Below are 20,026 nucleotides of genomic sequence, written 5' to 3'. Positions count from 1 at the left end.
GACAGCAAGTCAGGGTGATACAGAAAGGAGCGGGAGAAGAGGAAAGGCCTCTTGGCACATAGTAAGCGCCTAACAAATGCCATCATTATTAGTAGCAGTACAGCGCTTGACACATAGTAAGTGCTCGTCTTGTCTTACACTGTAGTCGTCTCCGACCCATAGCGACTCAATGGACATATCTCTCCCAGAACGCCCCCCTCTCCAACCGCAATCATTCTGGTAACGTATCCATAGGTTTTCTTGGTCAAAATCCGGAAACGGTTAACTATTGCCTTCTTCCGCGCAGTCATCATCATCATCATCATCAATCGTATTTATTGAGTGCTTACTGTGTGCAGAGCCCTGTACTAAGCGCTTGGGAAGTACAAGTTGGCAACATATAGAGACAGTCCCTACCCAACAGTGGGCTCACAATCTAAAAGGTCACAGTCATTTTGAGTCCCCCCCGCCCTTGACTCTCTCCCAGGCCGCTGCTGCCCAGCACAGGGGAGTTTTGACTTGTAGCAGATCGCCTTCTACTCGCTAGCCACTACCCGAGCTAGGAATAGAATGGGTAGGCCTCTGTTTGACTCTCCCTCCTGCAGCAGACTGATAAAGTCCTGGACAGTTTTGACACCTATCTACGTCAATCAATCAATCAATCGTATTTATTGAGCGCTTACTGTGTGCAGAGCACTGTACAAAGCACTTGGGAAGTACAAGTTGGCAACATATAGAGACAGTCCCTACCCAACAGTGGGCTCACAGTCTAGACGGGGGAGACAGAGAACAAAACCAAACATATTAACAAAATAAAATAAATAGAATAGATATGTACAAGTAAGATAAATAAATAGAGTAATAAATATATACAAACATATATACATATATACAGGTGCTGTGGGGAAGGGAAGGAGGTAAGATGGGGGGATGGAGAGGGGGACGAGGGGGAGAGAAAGGAAGGGGTTCAGTCTGGGAAGGCCTTCTGGAGGAGGTGAGCTCTCAGTAGGGCCTTGAAGGGAGGAAGAGAGCTAGCTTGGTGGATGGGCAAAGGGAGGGCATTCCAGGCCCGGGGGAGGACGTGGGCCGGGGGTCGATGGCGGGACAGGCGAGAACGAGGCCCGGTGAGGAGGTGAGCGGCAGAGGAGCAGAGGGTGCGGGCTGGGCTGGAGAAGGAGAGAAGGGAGGTGAGGTAGGAGGGAGCGAGGTGATGGGCAGCCTTGAAGCCCAGGGTGAGGAGTTTCTGCCTGATATGCAGATTGATTGGTAGCCACTGGAGATTTTTGAGGAGGGGAGTAACATGCCCAGAGCGTTTCTGGACAAAGACAATCCAGGCAGCAGCATGAAGTATGGATTGAAGTGGGGAAAGACACGAGGATGGGAGATCAGAGAGAAGGCTGATGCAGTAGTCCAGTCTACTTGTTTTGTATGTTGTCTGTCTCCCCCTTCTAGACTGTGATCCCATTGTTGGGTAGGGACTGTCTCTATATGTTGCCGACTTGGACTTCCCAAGCGCTTAGTCCAGTGCTCTGCACATGGTAAGAGCTCAATAAATACGACTGAATGAATGAAACGCTCCAGGTGCCATCCTGAGAAGGGAGTAAGTGCTTAACGAATATTATTATTATCCTGGGTGGCAAAAACAGTCTTCTTCCATTTGGCCACTAGTTTCCCGGGAAAGGATAGCAGGGGCGGTACTCCCAAATAATTCTGCAGGGCCGGGTTAGTCGGTTTGGAAATTCTCCGGTCCACCCTGCTTTATCCTCCACTCACTTGGGAAAGTGTGGGCTAGTGGATAGAGCCCAGGCCTGGGAGACAGAGGGACCAAGGTTCATAATCCCGGCTCCGTCACTCGTCTGCTGGGTGACGTGGGGTGAGTCATTTCACTTCTCTGAGCCTCAGTGACCTCATCTGTAAAAGGGGGATGAAGACTGTGAGTCCCATATGGGACAGGGACTATGTCCAACCTGACTAGCCTGTATCTGCCCCAGCACTTAATAGTAAGCACTTAACAAGTATAATTTTTTTTTTAAAGCCCCCAAGAGAGTGGGATCTCCAGGGTTCCTGACGGCAGACCAGCCCCCATCCTGCCTCGCTGTCTCAGGCCAGGGAAGAGAACCTACCCTCCGGCGCTCAGTACAGTGCCTGGCACATAGTAAGCATTAACAAATACACTGAACAACAACCGTCCGAACACTCCAGAGGCCAACTACATTGGAAACCTAGACTCGTTGAGGAGCCAGGAGGAGTAATAATAATAATAATAATGGCATTTGTTTAAGTGCTTACTTTGTGTCAGGCACTGTCCTATGGGCTGAGGTAAATATCAATCAATAGTATTTACTGAAGGCTTACTGCGTTCAGAGCACTATACTAAGCACTTGGGGCCTAGAGGAGCAGTGTGGCTTAGCAGATAGAGTCTGGGCCCGGGAGTTGGAAGGATCTGGGTTCTAATCCCGGCTTCGCCACTCATCTGCTGTGTGACTTCATTCATTCAATCGTATTTATTGAGCACTTGTGTGCAGAGCACTGTACTAAGCATTTGGGAAGCACTTGGGAAGACTTTAGGCAGGTTACTTCACTTCTCTGGGCCTCAATTCCCTCATCTGTAAAATGGGGATTAAGACTGTCAGCCCTATGTGGAACAAGGACTGTGTCCAACCTGATTAGCTTGTATGTACCCCAGTCCTTAGAACAGTGCCTGGCACATAGTAAGCGCTTAACAAATACCTCATCATCAAGTTACCACATCTGGAAAATGGGGGTGAAGACTGTGAGCCCTACATGGGACGACCTGATCACCTTGTATCCTCCCCAGTGCTTAGAACAGTGCTTTGCACATAGTAAGTGCTTAACAAATGCCATCGTTATTATTATTATAATGTATTTCTATTAATGGCTGCCTCCTCCTCTAGACTGTAAACTCCTTCTGCATTGCCCTGACTTGCTCCTTTTATTCATCCCCCCTCCCAGCCCCACACCACTTCTGTCCATAACTGTCATTTCTTTATTTCTATTCACGTCTGTCTCTCCCTCTAGACTGTACTCTTCCAAGTGCTCAGTACAGTGCTCTGTACACAATAAGTGCTCAATAAATACGACTGACTACAGTATAACAAGAGTTGGTAGACCCGTTCCCTGCCCACAGCAAGCTTATAGCCTGGCTGGGGGGAGGGATGGACAATCAGGTCAGACCCAACCCCTGTCCCCCATAGAGCTCACAGTCTTCATTTTCCAGACGAGGGAACCGAGGCCCAGAGAAGTGAAGCGACTTGCCCAAGGTTACAGAGCAGGCACGTGGAAGAGCCAGGATTAGAACCCAAGTCCTTCTGACTCCTAGGCCCGGGCTCTAGCCACTAGACCACTCTGCTTTTCTCTATTTAAAACCTCACCATATGAAAGAGGCTTTCTCTATGTTTCATCAGCCCTATTTCCCCATTTCTTTATCTACCAGGCTACTCTTCAGTCGTTGCTGTCAGCCTTTCCTCCCCATTTCATGTCTCCTTTTTTTCTCCCCCCAAATCTTCTCACCATTTGTCCAAAACTTGAGATGCCCCCTTTAAATCCCCATCCCCTCCGCCTCTCTCCCCACCTTCCCTGACTAAATCCTGCTTTCTTTTCTCCCACTCCCTTCTGCGTCACCCTGACTCTCTCCCTTTATTCATCCCCCCTCCCAGCCCCATATCTGTCATTTATTTATTTCTATTCATGTCTGACTCTCCCCCCAAGACTGTAAGCTCACTGTGGGCAGGGAATATGTCGGTTTATTGTTCTTTTGAACTCTCCCAAGCGCTGCACACAGTGCTCTGCACACAGTAAGCACTCAAAAAATGCAATTGAATGAATGAATCCCTCGACTCCTTCCAGCTGACAGGAGAGGCTACAGTCTGTGAGACGGTATTGTTGAGATGCCTCTCTCTTTCTTGGGCGGCAGAAGATGGTGTTGATGATTCCTAGCATATCCACTCCACCCCACTTACTCTTGCAGTGGCATTTCTTTTATGGTATTTGTTGAGCACTTCCTTGCAGGCACTGTACTAAATGCCGGGGTGGATACAAGCTCATCAGGTTGGACACAGTCTCTGTCCCTCATGGGGCTCTCAGCGAATCAATCAATCAATTGTATTTATTGCGCGTTTACTGTGTGCAGAGTACTATACTACTTCTGAGAACGTGTCTGAGAAGGAACGTGGCTTAGTGGAAAGATCCTGGGCTTGGGCGTCAGAGGACGTGGGTTCTAATCCCGCCTCCGCCACTCGTCTGCTGTGTGACCTTGGGCAAGTCACTTAACTTCTCTGTGCCTCAGTTCCCTCACGTGTAAAATGGGGATTAAAAGTGTGAGCCCCACGTGGGACAACCTGATTACCCGGTAATAATAATGATGGCATTTATTAAGCTCTTACTATGTGCCAAGCACTGTTCTAAGTGCTGGGGAGGTTACAAGGTGATCAGGTTGTCCCACAGGGGGCTCACAGTCTTAATCCCCATTTTACAGGTGAGGGAACTGAGGCCCAGAGAAGTTAAGTGACTTGCCCAAAGTCACACAGCTGACAATTGGCAGAGCCGGGGTTTGAACCCATGGACTCCAAAGCTCGTGCTCTTTCCATGGTGCTTGGTACATAGTAAGCGCTTAACCAATACCATATTATTATTATTACTAAGCACTTGGGAGAGGACAATAGAACAGAGTTGGTAGACACGTTCCCTGCCCACAAGGAGCTTACAGTTTAGCCTCTATACTGAAATACTGAGGACTTTTAATTCATCTCTAGGGAAGGTCTGGGGTCTTGTATACACACACCGCTACAAACCCGCCAAAAAGAGCAGATGGAATCATCAACTCAGAGTGGGAATTCGACACAGACGATTAAAATCACTAATCCCTTCTAGACATTGAAATGTAAAGAAATGTGGAGAAATCACCTTAGCCACAACATTTCGGTAAGTCAAAGCCATGAGGCAACATGGCCTAGTAGAAAGAGCCCAGGCCTGGAAGACAGGAAACCTGGGTTCTAATTCTACCTCTGCCGCATTTTTTTTTTGTAATGGTATTTGTTACAGCGCTTACTAGAAGGAGAAGCAGCATGGCTCAGTGGAAAGAGCCCGGGCTTTGGAGTCAGACGTCGTGGGTTCGAATCCCGGCTCCGCCACTAGTCTGCTGTGTGACCTCGGGCAAGTCATTTAACTTCTCTGAGCCTCAGTTACCTCATCTGTAAAAATGGGGATTAAGACTGTGAGTCCCACGTGGGACAACTTGATCACCTTGTATGCCCCCCAGTGCTTAGAACAGTGCTTTGCACATAGTAAGCGCTTAACAAATGCCATCATCATTATTATTAATATTATTACTATGTACCAGACACTGTACTAGGCACTGGGAGTGACCCAAGATAATCAAGTTGGACACAGTCCATGTCCCACAAGGGGCTCACAGTCTTAAATCCCATTTTATAGATGAGGTAGCTGAGGCACAAAGAAGTCAAGGCCAGCACAACTTCGAGCAATCAGAGTTTCTTTATCTACAGTTAGTACAACATCCTAGCTTCACAAGTGATCAAAGAGCACAATAAACTGTTCATTCATTCAATCGTGTCTATTAAGTGCTTCCTGGGTGCAGAGCACTGTACTAAGCGCTTGGGAATATATATCTTAAGACAATCAACAGTAAATTCTAAGCCCTGTCTGGTTCTCTCCATTATAAGGATCTGTCTTCATCCCCTTTTAAGACTTTGACAAACCAAACTGAGGAAGAGACCACCCGTGAGGTGCCCGTCTTGAGGAAATGGCGGCTTGGCCAGACAAAATGGAGTCCAGGCCTAAAGGCCTGTCACGTTCCATCCCTTGGTATCGGACCACTCCTAGCGATTCTAGTCACTGGCGTTACTCTTGTTCAAATAAACAAAATGGGTAGGAGATGATCGAGCAGGCCTAGAGACAGAACAGCCCAGAAGGACGTCTATCCCAGTGCTTAGTACAGTGCCTTGGACATAGCAAGCGCTCAACCAATGCCGTTGCTAAGCGCAGAGCACTGTACTAAGCGCTTGGGAGAAATAGCATACACACTCCCTGCCCGTAAACAGCTTACAATCTAGCAGCTGAACTTTCCCTAAGACACTGAAGGGTCCATTTGCAGAATCTTTTATTATTATTAATAATTAATCGCTTGGGAGAGTAATATATAACATCAGACACATTCCCTGCCCACAACCAGCTCACAGTCTAGAATACCATTAAAATCCCATTTTAAAATTCCATGTGTGCCTAAAAAGAAGCAGCGAGGGAATCAGAAGGTCCTGGATTCTAATTCTGGCTCCGCCATTTGTCTGGTCTGTGACCTTCAGCAAGTCACTGTGCTTCTCTGGGCCTCAGTTCCCTCCTTTGTCAAATGGGGATTAAGACTGAGTCCCATGTGGGACAGGGACTGTGTCCAACCTGGTTACCCAGCGCTTAGAACAGTGCCTGGCACATAGTAAGTGCTTAACAAATACCACAATAAATATTATTATTGCTAAAAAATAATAAACTTCAATCCCCACATGGGACAGGAATTGTATCCAACCTGCTTCTACACCATGAGAAGCAGTATGGACTAGTGGATAGAGTTTGGGCCTGGGAATCAGAAGGTCCTGGATTCTAATCCCGGCTCTGCCGCTTGTCTGCTGCGTGACCTTGGGCAAGTCACTTCACTTCTCTGGGCCTCAGTTACCTCATCTATCAAATAGTGATGGAGACTGTGAGCCCCATGTGGGACAGGGACCGTGCAACCTGACTAGCTTGTATCTACCCCAGCGCTAAGAACAGTGCCTGACACGTAGTGAATTCATTCATTCATTCAATCGTATCTATTGAGCGCTTACTGCGCACACAGCACTGTACTAAGCGCTTGGGAAGTACAAGTTGGCAACATACAGAGACGGTCCCTACCCAACAACGGGCTCACAGTCTAGAATGGGGGAGACAGACAACAAAACACGTGGACAGGTGTCAAGTCGTCAGAACAAATAGAATTAAATTTAAATGAACATCATGCACATCATTAACAAAATAAATAGTAAATATGTAAATATGTAGTGAATGCTTAACAAATACCAGTGATTATTATTACGATTACTACATAATAATAGACTGTAAACCCCACGTGGGACAGGGATTATGTCCAATCTGATTAGCTTGTATGTACTCCAGTGCTTAGTAGCAGCATGGCTCAGTGGAAAGAGCCCGGGCTTGGGAGTCAGAGGTCATGGGTTCTAATCCCAGCTCCGCCACTTGTCAGCTGTGTGACTTTGGGCAAGCCACTTCACTTCTCTGTGCCTCAGTTCCTGGGGATTAAGACTGTGAGCCCCACGTGGGACAACCTTGATTACCTTGTATTCCCCCCGAGCTTAGAACAGTGCTTGGCACATAGTAAGCGCTTAACAAATACCAACAATATTAATAATATATATATATATATAGTACAGCACTTGGCACATAGTAAGCACGTAACAGATACCATCGAAAAAAAAAGAAAGCCAAAAAAAGTTTGCAAACTTATGCAATTTCCTCTGTAGCGGTACAGCCAATGGAGAAATGCCGCAGATCACTTCCTCCCTTCTAAAAGCAACTGCCTCCTGGCACGAACCAACTGCCAGCTAACTTTTCCATTAGCATTAGAGAAGCAGCGTGGCTCAGTGGAAAGAGCCCGGGCTTTGGAGTCAGAGGCCATGGGTTCAAATCCCGGCTCTGCCGCTCGTCAGCTGGGTGACTTTGGGCAAGTCACTTAACTTCTCTGGGCCTCAGTTCCCTCATCTGTCAAATGGGGATGAAGACCGTGAGCCCCCCCGTGGGACAACCTGATCACCTTGTAACCTTCCCAGCGCTTAGAACAGTGCTTTGCACATAGGAAGCGCTTAATAAATGCCATTATTATTATTATTATTATTATTATTATTTCCCCATCGACTGTCTGGCCCGGCCCCTGGCCCCAGACCCCCAACCCCCTGTCCAGAACAGAAGACCCAACCCCAGCCCCCAACCTGAGACCCCAGCAGCATGACCCCTCGTCCCCCTCTCCATCCCCCCATCTTACCTCCTTCCCTTCCCCACAGCACCTGTATATATGTATATATGGTTGTACATATTTATTACTCTATTTATTTATTTATTCATTTATTTCACTTGTACATTTCTATCCTATTTATTTTATTTTGTTGGTATGTTTGGTTCTGTTCTCTGTCTCCCCCTTTTAGACTGTAAGCCCACTGTTGGGTAGGGACTGTCTCTATGTGTTGCCAATTTGTACTTCCCAAGCGCTTAGTACAGTGCTCTGCACATAGTAAGCGCTCAATAAATACGATTGATTGATTGATTGATTGATGACCCAGCGGCTACAGCCCGGGTCTGGAAGTTGGAATTTCCTCATCCTGGCTCCGCCACTTATCTTCTGGTGTGACCCTGGGCAAGTCACTTCACTTCTCTGGGCCTCGGTTCCCTCATCTGCAAAATGGGGATGAAGACTGGGAGCTCCACGTGGAACAGGGACTATGTCCAATCTGATTAGTTTGTATCAGTCCTGCCCCACAGCACTTAGTACAAGGACTGGCATCATCATCATCATCATCAATCGTATTTATTGAGCGCTTACTATGTGCAGAGCGCTGTACTAAGCGCTTGGGAAGTACAAGTTGGCAACATATAGAGACAGTCCCTACCCAACAGTGGGCTCACAGTCTAAGGGCTCACAGTCTGGCACATAGTGAGCGCTTAACAAATACCACAATTAATATTATTATTAGCTTGTATCTACCCAAGCACTTAGGACAGTGCTCGACACATAGTAAGCACTTAAATACCACAATTATTATTATTACCTTGTATCTACCCAAGCACTTAGAACAGTGCTTGTCACATAGTAAGTACTTAACAAATACCACAATTATTATTATTAGCTTGTATCTATCCTAGCACTTAGAACAGTGTTTGACACATAGTAAGCACTTAAATAACACAATTAATATTATTATTAGCTTGTATCTACCCAAGCACTTAGAACAGTGCTTAACACAGAGTATGCGCTTAACAAACGTCACAATTAATGTTATTAGCTTGTATCTACCCTAGCACTTAGGACAGTGCTCGGCACATAAATAAGCGCTTAACAAATACCACAATTAATATTATTATTAGCTTGTATCTACCCAAGTACTTAGGACAGTGCTCGTCACATAGTAAGCACTTGAATATCACAATTATTATTATTACCTTGTATCTACCCTAGCACTTTGGACAGTGCTTGACACACTAGTATGCACTTAGCAAATACCACAATTAATATTATTATTAGCTTGTATCTATCCAAGCACTTAGGACAGTGCTTGACACATAGTAAGCACTTAAATACCACAATTATTATTATTAGCTTGTATCTACCCTAGCACTTAGGACAGTGCTTGACACATAAGCGCTTAATAAATACCACAATATTATTATTTGCTTGTATCTACCCAAACACTTAGAACAGTGCTCGACACATAGTAAGCATGTAACAAATACCACCATTAATATTATTATTAACTTGTATCTACCCAAGCACTTAGAACAGTGCTCGTCACATAGCAAGCACTTAACAAATACCACAATTATTATTATTAGCTTGTATCTACCCTAGCACTTAGGACAGTGCTTAACACGTAGTAAGTGCTTAACAAATACCACAAGTATTATTATTATTAGCTTGTATCTACCCTAGCACTTAGAACAGCGCCTGACACATAGTAAGTGCTTAACAAACACCATCCTTATTTATTATTATTATTATTATTACGTTTGCCCCTGGCCCAGAACTTGAATCCCAGCCTCCCGCCCCCAGCCCCAACTTCATCCCCAACCCAAACCCTGAAATCCAGCCCTCCACTCACCAACCCTGGCCCGCTCCCAGGCATGGGTCCTGCTACAGGGGCTCCTGCTATAAGGGTTCCCACTCTGAGGGCTCCTGCTATAGGGGCTCCTGCTATAAGGGATCCCACTCTGAGGGCTCCTGCTATAGGGGCTCCTGCTGCAAAGGTTCCGACTCTGAGGGCTCCTGCTATAGGAGTTCCCACTCTAAGGGCTCCTGCTATAGGGGTTCCTACTACAGCAGTTCCCACTCTAAGGGCTCCTGCTGTAAGATTTTGCACTCTAAGGGCTCCTGCTACAGGGACTCCACTCTGAGGGCTCCTGCTATAGGGGCTCCTGCTACAGGGGCTCCCACTCTAAAGGCTCCTGCTATAGGGGCTCCTGCTATAAGGGTTTGCGCTCTGAGGGCTCCTGCTACAGGGGTTCCCACTCTGAGGGCTCCTGCTGGAAGACTTTGCACTCTAAGGGCTCCTGCTACAGGGACTCCACTCTGAGGGCTCCTGCTATAGGGGCTCCTGCTACAGGGGCTCCCACTCTAAAGGCTCCTGCTATAGGGGCTCCTGCTATAAGGGTTTGCGCTCTGAGGGCTCCTGCTACAAGGGTTCCCACTCTGAGGGCTCCTGCTGGAAGACTTTGCACTCTAAGGGCTCCTGCTACAGGGACTCCACTCTGAGGGCTCCTGCTATAGGGGCTCCTGCTACAGGGGTTCCCACTGTAAAGGCTCTTGCTATAGGGGCTCCTGCTATAAGGGTTTGCACTCTGAGGGTTCCTGCTACAGGGGTTCCCACTCTGAGGGTTCTGGCTATAGGGGCTCCTACTACAGGGATTCCCACTCTAAGGGCTTCTGCTATGGGGGCTCCTGCTACAGGGGTTCCCACTCTAAAGGCTCCTGCTACAGGAGCTCCTGCTATAAGGGTTTGCACTCTGAGGGTTCCTGCTACAGGGGCTCCTACTACAGGGGTTCCCACTCTGAGGGCTCCTGCTATAGGGGCTCCTGCTACAGGGTTCCCACTCTAAGGGCTCCTACTATGGGGGCTCCTGCTACAGGGGTTCCCACTCTAAAGGCTCCTGCTACAGGGGCTCCTGCTATAAGGGTTTGCACTCTGAGGGCTCCTGCTACAGGGGCTCCTGCTACAGGGGTTCCCACTCTGAGGGTTCTGGCTATAGGGGCTCCTGCTACAGGGTTCCCACTCTAAAGGCTCCTGCTACAGGGGCTCCCACTCTAAAGGCTCCTACTATAGGGGCTCCTGCTATAAGGGTCTGCACTCTGAGGGCTCCTGCTACAGAGGCTCCCGCTACAGGGGGTCCTACTCCAAGGGCTCCTGCTCCAGGGGGTCCCACTCTAAAGGCTCCTGCTACAGGGGCTCCTGCTATAAGGGTTTGCGCTCTGAGGGTTCCTGCTACAGGGATTCCCACTCTAAGGGCTCCTGCTCCAGGGGGTCCCACTCTAAAGGCTCCTGCTACAGGGGCTCCTGCTTTAAGGGTTTGCACTCTGAGGGCTCCTGCTGCAGGGGCTCCTGCTACAGGGGGTCCCACTCTGAGGGCTCCTGCTATGGGGGCTCCTGCTACAGAGGGTCCCACTCTAACGGCTCCTGCTACAGGGGCTCCCACACTAAAGCCTCCTGCTATAGGGGCTCCTGCTATAAGGGTTTGCACTCTGAGGGCTCCTGCTACAGGGGCTCCTGCTCCAGGGGTGCCCACTCTGAGGGTTCTGGCTATAGGGGCTCCTGCTACAGGGTTCCCACTCTAAAGGCTCCTGCTACAGGGGCTCCCACTCTAAAGGCTCCTACTATAGGGGCTCCTGCTATAAGGGTTTGCACTCTGAGGGCTCCTGCTACAGGGGCTCCTGCTACAGGGGTTCCCACTCTGAGGGCTCCTGCTGTAAGACTTTGCACTCTAAGGACTCCTGCTACAGGGACTCCACTCTGAGGGCTCCTGCTATAGGGGCTCCTGCTACAGGGGCTCCTGCTACAGGGGCTCCCACTCTAAAGACTCCTGCTACAGGGGCTCCTGCTTTAAGGGTTTGCACTCTGAGGGCTCCTGCTACAGGGGCTCCTGCTACAGGGGTTCCCACTCTGAGGGCTCCTGCTATAGGGGCTCCTGCTATAAGGGTTTGCACTCTGAGGGCTCCTGCTACAGGGGCTCCTGCTACAGGGGTTCCCACTCTGAGGGCTCCTGCTGTAAGACTTTGCACTCTAAGGACTCCTGCTACAGGGACTCCACTCTGAGGGCTCCTGCTATAGGGGCTCCTGCTACAGGGGCTCCTGCTACAGGGGCTCCCACTCTAAAGACTCCTGCTACAGGGGCTCCTGCTTTAAGGGTTTGCACTCTGAGGGCTCCTGCTACAGGGGCTCCTGCTACAGGGGTTCCCACTCTGAGGGCTCCTGCTATAGGGGCTCCTGCTATAAGGGTTTGCACTCTGAGGGCTCCTGCTACAGGGGCTCCTGCTACAGGGGTTCCCACTCTGAGGGCTCCTGCTATAGGGGCTCCTGCTACAGGGTTCCCACTCTAAGGGCTCCTGCTATGGGGGCTCCTCCTATGGGGGCTCCCACTCTAAAGGCTCCTGCTACAGGGGCTCCTGCTATAAGGGTTTGCACTCTGAGGGCTCCTGCTACAGGGGCTCTTGCTCCAGGGGGTCCCACTCTGAGGGCTCCTGCTATAGGGGCTCCTGCTACAGGGGGTCCCACTCTAAAGGCTCCTGCTACAGGGGCTCCTGCTTTGAGGGTCTGCACTCTGAGGGCTCCTGCTCCAGGGGCTCCCGCTCCAGGGGGTCCCACTCCGAGGGCTCCTGCTCCAGGGGGTCCCACTCTAAGGGCTCCTGCTACAGGGGCTCCCACACTAAAGGCTCCTGCTACAGGGGCTCCTGCTACAGGGGTTCCCACTCTGAGGGCTCCTGCTATAGGGGCTCCTGCTACAGGGGGTCCCACTCTGAGGGTTCTGGCTATAGGGGCTCCTGCTACAGGGGGTCCCACTCTAAGGGCTCCTGCTATGGGGGCTCCTGCTACAGGGGTTCCCACTCTAAAGGCTCCTGCTATGGGGGCTCCTGCTACAGGGGTTCCCACTCTAAAGGCTCCTGCTACAGGGGCTCCTGCTCCAGGGGGTCCCACTCTGAGGGCTCCTGCTATAGGGGCTCCTGCTACAGGGGGTCCCACTCTAAAGGCTCCTGCTACAGGGGCTCCTGCTTTGAGGGTCTGCACTCTGAGGGCTCCTGCTCCAGGGGCTCCCGCTCCAGGGGGTCCCACTCCGAGGGCTCCTGCTCCAGGGGGTCCCACTCTAAGGGCTCCTGCTACAGGGGCTCCCACACTAAAGGCTCCTGCTACAGGGGCTCCTGCTACAGGGGTTCCCACTCTGAGGGCTCCTGCTATAGGGGCTCCTGCTACAGGGGGTCCCACTCTGAGGGTTCTGGCTATAGGGGCTCCTGCTACAGGGGGTCCCACTCTAAGGGCTCCTGCTATGGGGGCTCCTGCTACAGGGGTTCCCACTCTAAAGGCTCCTGCTATGGGGGCTCCTGCTACAGGGGTTCCCACTCTAAAGGCTCCTGCTACAGGGGCTCCTGCTCCAGGGGGTCCCACTCTGAGGGCTCCTGCTATAGGGGCTCCTGCTACAGGGGGTCCCACTCTAAAGGCTCCTGCTACAGGGGCTCCTGCTTTAAGGGTCTGCACTCTGAGGGCTCCTGCTCCAGGGGCTCCCGCTCCAGGGGGTCCCACTCCGAGGGCTCCTGCTCCAGGGGGTCCCACTCTAAGGGCTCCTGCTACAGGGGCTCCCACACTAAAGGCTCCTGCTACAGGGGCTCCTGCTACAGGGGTTCCCACTCTGAGGGCTCCTGCTATAGGGGCTCCTGCTACAGGGGGTCCCACTCTGAGGGTTCTGGCTATAGGGGCTCCTGCTACAGGGGGTCCCACTCTAAGGGCTCCTGCTATGGGGGCTCCTGCTACAGGGGTTCCCACTCTAAAGGCTCCTGCTACGGGGGCTCCTGCTACAGGGGTTCCCACTCTAAAGGCTCCTGCTACAGGGGCTCCTGCTCCAGGGGGTCCCACTCTGAGGGCTCCTGCTATAGGGGCTCCTGCTACAGGGGGTCCCACTCTAAGGGCTCCTGCTACAGGGGCTCCCACACTAAAGGCTCCTGCTATAGGGGCTCCTGCTATAAGGGTTTGCACTCTGAGGGCTCCTGCTACAGGGGCTCCTGCTCCAGGGGTGCCCACTCTGAGGGTTCTGGCTATAGGGGCTCCTGCTACAGGGATTCCCACTCTAAGGGCTCCTGCTACAGGGGGTCCCACTCTAAGGGCTCCTGCTACAGGGATTCCCACTCTAAGGGCTCCTGCTACAGGGGGTCCCACTCTAAAGGGTCCTGCTACAGGGATTCCCACTCTAAGGGCTCCTGCTACAGGGGGTCCCACTCTAAAGGCTCCTGCTACAGGGGCTCCAGCTACAGGGGGTCCCACTCTAAGGGCTCCTGCTACAGGGGGTCCCACTCTAAAGGGTCCTGCTACAGGGGGTCCCACTCTAAGGGCTCCTGCTACAGGGGGTCCCACTCTAAAGGCTCCTGCTACAGGGGCTCCAGCTCCAGGGGGTCCCACTCTGAGGGCTCCTGCTATAGGGGCTCCTGCTACAGGGGGTCCCACTCTAAGGGCTCCTGCTACAGGGGCTCCCACACTAAAGGCTCCTGCTATAGGGGCTCCTGCTATAAGGGTTTGCACTCTGAGGGCTCCCGCTCCAGGGGCTCCTTGCTCGAAGGCCTCCTGCTCTCAGGGAGCCTGCCTGGAAGCCCCCTGGGCCGGGGGGGGGGGGGGGGGGGCCGGGGGGTGCTGGGGCTCACCTGTTGTTGTGGGCGGCCAGCTGGTTGAGCAGGTAGGTGACCGGGATGGCGGCCAGGGACAGCACGAACACCCCGGTGGCCGCAGACGCGCTCATCGCCCCCCTCGCGGCCCCAAGCCGGGCCCCCCGCCACAGCGCGCCCCGCTCTCCCTACAGCACGACCGCCGGCCCGGAGCTCCGGCCCCGCCCCCGGCCCCGGCCACCGCCTCACTGCCCCTCCCTCCCATAGGACGCGGCCCTCGAGGACGGCAGGGCACTGTACTAAGCGCCTGGGACAGCACACCACAACACTAAACAGGCACATTCCCTGCCCACAGTGAGCTCCCAATCTAGAGAAGCGGCCTGGCTCAGTCCTTTTAGACTGTGAACCCACTGTTGGGTAGGGACTGTCTCTCTATGTTGCCACCTTGGACTTCCCAAGCGCTCAGTACAGTGCTCTGCACACAGTAAGCGCTCAATAAATACAATCGACTTATTGATTGATTGATTGTAAGAGCCCTGGCTTGGGAATCCGAGACCGTGGGTTCAAATCCCGGCCCTGCCGCTTGTCAGCTGGGTGAGTTTGGGCAAGTCACTTCACTTCTCTGGGCCTCAGTGGCCTCATCTGGAAAATGGGGATCATCATCATCATCATCATCAATCGTATTTATTGAGCGCTTACTATGTGCAGAGCACTGTACTAAGCGCTTGGGAAGTACAAATTGGCAACATATAGAGACAGTCCCTACCCAACAGTGGGCTCACAGTCTATGAAGACTGGGAGCCCCACGTGGGACAACCTGATCACCTTGTATACTCCCCAGCGCTTAGAACAGTGCTTGGCACATAGTAAACGCTTAACAAGTGCCATTATTATTATTATTATTAGAGGGAGAGGCAGACATCAGTATAATAATGATAGCATTAACAAATGCCATTATTATTACTAGAGGGAGAGGCAGACATCATATAATAACGATAGCGTTAACAAATGCCATTATTATTATTAGAGGGAGAGGCAGACATCAGTATAATAATGATAACATTAACAAATGCCATTCTTATTATTAGAGGGAGAGGCAGACATCTCTGTAATAACGATAGCATTAACAAATGCCATTATTATTATTAGAGGGAGAGGCAGACATCAGTATAATAATGATAGCATTAACAGATGCCATTATTATTATTAGAGGGAGAGGCAGGCATCAGTATAATAACGATAGCATTAACAAATGCCATTATTATTATTAGAGGGAGAGGCAGACATCAGTATAATAACGATAGAATTAACAAATACCATTATTATTATTAGAGGGAGAGGCAGACATCAGTATAATAACGATAGCATTAACAAATGCCATTATTATTATTAGAGGGACAGGCAGACATCAGTATGATAACGATAGCGTTAACAAATGCCGTTATTATTATTAGAGGGAGAGGCAGGCATCAGTATAATAACGATAGCATTAACAAATGCCATTATTATTATTAGAGGGAGAGGCAGACATCAGTATAATAACGATAGAATTAACAAATACCATTATTATTATTAGAGGGAGAGGCAGACATCAGCATATTAATGATAGCATTAACAAATGCCATTATTTTTATTAGAGGGAGAGGCAGACATCAGTATAATAATGATAGCATTAACAAATGCCGTTATTATTATTACAGGGACAGGCAGACTTCAGTATAATAATGATAGCATTAACAAATGCCGTTATTATTATTAGAGGGAGAGGCAGACATCAGTATAATAATGATAGCATTAACAAATGCCATTATTATTATTAGAGGGAGAGGCAGACAGTATAATAATGATAGCATTAACAAATGCCATTATTATTATTAGAGGGAGAGGCAGACATCAGTACGATAATGATAGCATTAACAAATGCCATTATTATTATTAGAGGGAGAGGCAGACAGTATAATAATGATAGCATTAACAAATGCCATTATTATTATTAGAGGGAGAGGCAGACATCAGTACGATAATGATAGCATTAACAAATGCCATTATTATTATTAGAGGGAGAGGCAGACATCAGTATGATAATGATAGCATTAAAAAATGCCATTATTATTATTAGAGGGACAGGCAGACATCAGTATGATAATGATAGCATTAACAAATGCCATTATTATTATTAGAGGGAGAGGCAGACATCAGTATCAATCAATCAATCAATCGTATTTATTGAGCGCTTACTATGTGCAGAGCACTGTACTAAGTGCTTGGGAAGTACAAATTGGCATCACATAGAGACAGTCCCTACCCTACAGTGGGCTCACAGTCTAAAAGGGGGAGACAGAGAACAGAACCAAACATACCAACAAAATAAAATAAGTAAGATAGAAATGTACAAGTAAAATAAATAAATAAATAAATAAATAGAGTAATAAATATGTATGCCATTATTATTATTAGAGGGAGAGGCAAATGTCAGTATAATAATGATAGCATTAACAAATGCCATTATTATTATTATCAGAGGGAGAGGCAGACATCAGTATAATAATGATAGCATTAACAAATGCCATTATTATTATTAGAGGGAGAGGCAGACATCAGTATAATAATTATAGCGTTTGTTAAGCGCTTATTATGTGCAAAGCACCATTCTAAGCGCTGGGGAGTATACAAGGTGATCAGGTTGTCCCACGTGGGGCTCATAGTCTTCATCCCCATTTTACAGCTGAGGTCACTGAGGTACAGAGAAGTGAAGTGACTTGCCCAAAGTCACACAGCTGACAATTAGCGGAGCTGGGACTTGAACCCATGACCTCTGACTCCAAAGCCTGTGCTCTTTCTATTGAGCCACACTGCTTCTCCACTATGTGCCAAGCACTGTCCTGAGCACTGGGGAGGATACAAGGTGATCAGATTGTCCCACGTGGGGCTCACAGTCTTCATCCTCATTTTACAGATGAGGTCACTGAGGCCCAGAGAAGTGAAGTGACTTGCCCATAGTCACACAGCTGACAAGTGGCGGAGCCGGAATTCGAACCCCTGACCTCTGACTCCTAAGCCCGTGTGCTTTCCACTGAGCCACACTGCTTCTCTTAAATAAATGACAGAGAGGGACTGTCTCTACATGTTGCCAATTTGTACTTTCCAAGCGCTTAGTACAGTGCTCTGCACATAATAAGCGCTCAGTAAATACGATTGATGATTGATGATGACCTAAGTGGTGTGGGGCAGGGAGGAGGGATGAATAAAAGGAGCAAATCACGGTGAGGCAGAAGGGAGTGGGAGGTGAGGGAAAGTGGGGCTCAGTCTGGGAAGGCCTCTTGGAGGAGACAGGCCTTTAGTGTGGCTTTGAAGGGGGAGAGAGTCATTGTCCGGCGGATTTGAGGACGTGGGTAAATGGACGGTGACGAGATAGACGAATTTGAGGTACAGCGAGAAGGTTGGCGTTAGAAGAGCCAAGAGTGCGGGCTGGGGGGTAGTACGAGAGCAGAGAGGTGAGGTAAGAGGGGGCAAGGCGATGGACGGCTTTAGAGCCGAAGGTGAGCCGTTTCTGTGTGATGGGGAAGTGGATGGGCCTCCACTGGACTTCTTCTTGAGGAGTGGGGAGACCCGGCCTGAACTGTTTTCTAGAAAACATAACCCAAATGGGCACAGGCTGGCAACTGCCACCAGCCCACTTTGCAACACGATCAATGTCTCACGCCCACCCGGATGACATAGTGATTCACTCAAGTCTGTCAGTGTCACACTTACGCACACCTCAAAGTGCCATCACGGGCCGGGAGTCAGGACCAATCAATCAATCAATCAATCAATCAATCGTATTTATTGAGCGCTTACTGTGTGCAGAGCACTGGACTAAGCGCTTGGGAATAATAATGTTGGCATTTGTTAAGCGCTTACTGTGTGCAAAGCACTGTTCTAAGCGCTTGGGGGGGATACAAAGTGATCAGGTTGCCCCACATGGGGCTCACAGTCTCAATCCCCATTTTACAGGTGAGGTAACTGAGGCTCAGAGAAGTTAAGTGACTTGCCCAAGGTCACACAGCAGACATGTGGCGGAGCCGGGATTCGAACCCAGGACCTCTGACTCCCAAGCCCGGGCTCTTTCCACTGAGCCACGCTGCTACAAGTTGGCAACATATAGAGACAGTCCCTACCAACAGTGGGCTCACAGTCTAAAAGGGGGAGACGGAGAACAAAACCAAACATACTAACAAAATAAAATGAATAGAATAGATATGTACAAGTAAAATAAATAGAGTAATAAATATGTACAAACATATATACATATATACAGGTGCTGTGGGGAAGGGAAGGAGGTAAGATGAGGGGGATGGAGAGGGGGTGGAGGGGAAGAGGAAAACAACTAACCTGACCAGGATCCTAATCCCGGCTCCGCCACTTGTCTGCTGTGTGACCTTGGGCGAGTTACTTCACTTCTCTGGCCCTCAGTGACCTCATCTGGAAAATGGGGGTTGAAACCAGGAGCCCCATGTGAGACAGGGACTGTGTCCAAACCGATTTGCTTGTATCCACCCCAGCGTTAAGTATAATGCCTGGCACATAGTAAATGCTTAACAAACGTCACAATTATTATTAAACTATGCACCCTTGTGATGTCACACACCCCAATAATGCAGTGAAATACACTCCTCACGGGGTCGCACCCCCAATAACACCCACACCCCATCACACAGTTTAATCGCCTGTGACTATTTTTCACATCTCATCTTTTAGTCTCTCTAGACTGTAAGCTCACTGTGGGCAGGGAATCCGTCCAATTATATTGTCGTGTTGTCCTCTCCCAAGCACTTAGCACAGGGCTCTGCACAGCGTGGCAGATCAAATCCCAGCTCGGCCAATTGTCAGCTGTGTGACTTTGGGCAAGTCACGTCACTTCTCTGTGCCTCAGTTACCTCATCTGGAAAATAGGGATGAAGACTGTGAGCCCCCTGTGGGACAACCTGATCACCTTGTAACCTCCCCCTTAGAACAATGCTTTTCACATAGTAAGTGCTTAATAAATGCCATTATAATTATTATTATTGTATCCCCAGTGCTTAGAACAGTGCTTTGCACATAGTAAGCGCTTAATAAATGCCATTATAATTATTATTATTGTATCCCCAGTGCTTAGAACAGTGCTTTGCACATAGTAAGCACTTAATAAATGCCATTATAATTATTATTATTGTTTCCCCAGTGCTTAGAACAGTGCTTTGCACATAGTAAGCACTTAATAAATGCCATTATAATTATTATTATTGTATCCCCAGTGCTTAGAACAGTGCTTTGCACATAGTAAGCACTTAATAAATGCCATTATAATTATCATTATTGTATCCCCAGTGCTTAGAACAGTGCTTTGCACATAGTAAGCACTTAATAAATGCC

General features: G+C 49.2%; 1 protein-coding gene across 3 annotated transcripts in view; it reads right to left on the bottom strand.

Moving 5' to 3' along the window:
- Nucleotides 1-14,763, bottom strand: part of TM6SF1 (transmembrane 6 superfamily member 1) — a 46,326-nt gene extending 31,563 nt beyond the window's left edge. For 2 of the 3 annotated variants that reach the window (XM_038767298.1, XM_038767299.1), the window contains exon 1: nucleotides 14,669-14,763. In XM_038767298.1, the coding sequence (XP_038623226.1) occupies nucleotides 14,669-14,763 (95 nt within the window). The remainder of the gene's footprint in view (nucleotides 1-14,668) is intronic. The other variant, XM_038767300.1, reaches the window with a different exon arrangement.
- Between the last annotated feature and the right edge of the window lie 5,263 nt (nucleotides 14,764-20,026).

Source organism: Tachyglossus aculeatus, chromosome 26 (assembly GCF_015852505.1).
Source record: "Tachyglossus aculeatus isolate mTacAcu1 chromosome 26, mTacAcu1.pri, whole genome shotgun sequence".
Classification (NCBI taxonomy): domain Eukaryota; kingdom Metazoa; phylum Chordata; class Mammalia; order Monotremata; family Tachyglossidae; genus Tachyglossus; species Tachyglossus aculeatus.
This window is presented reverse-complemented; position numbering and strand designations above follow the sequence as displayed.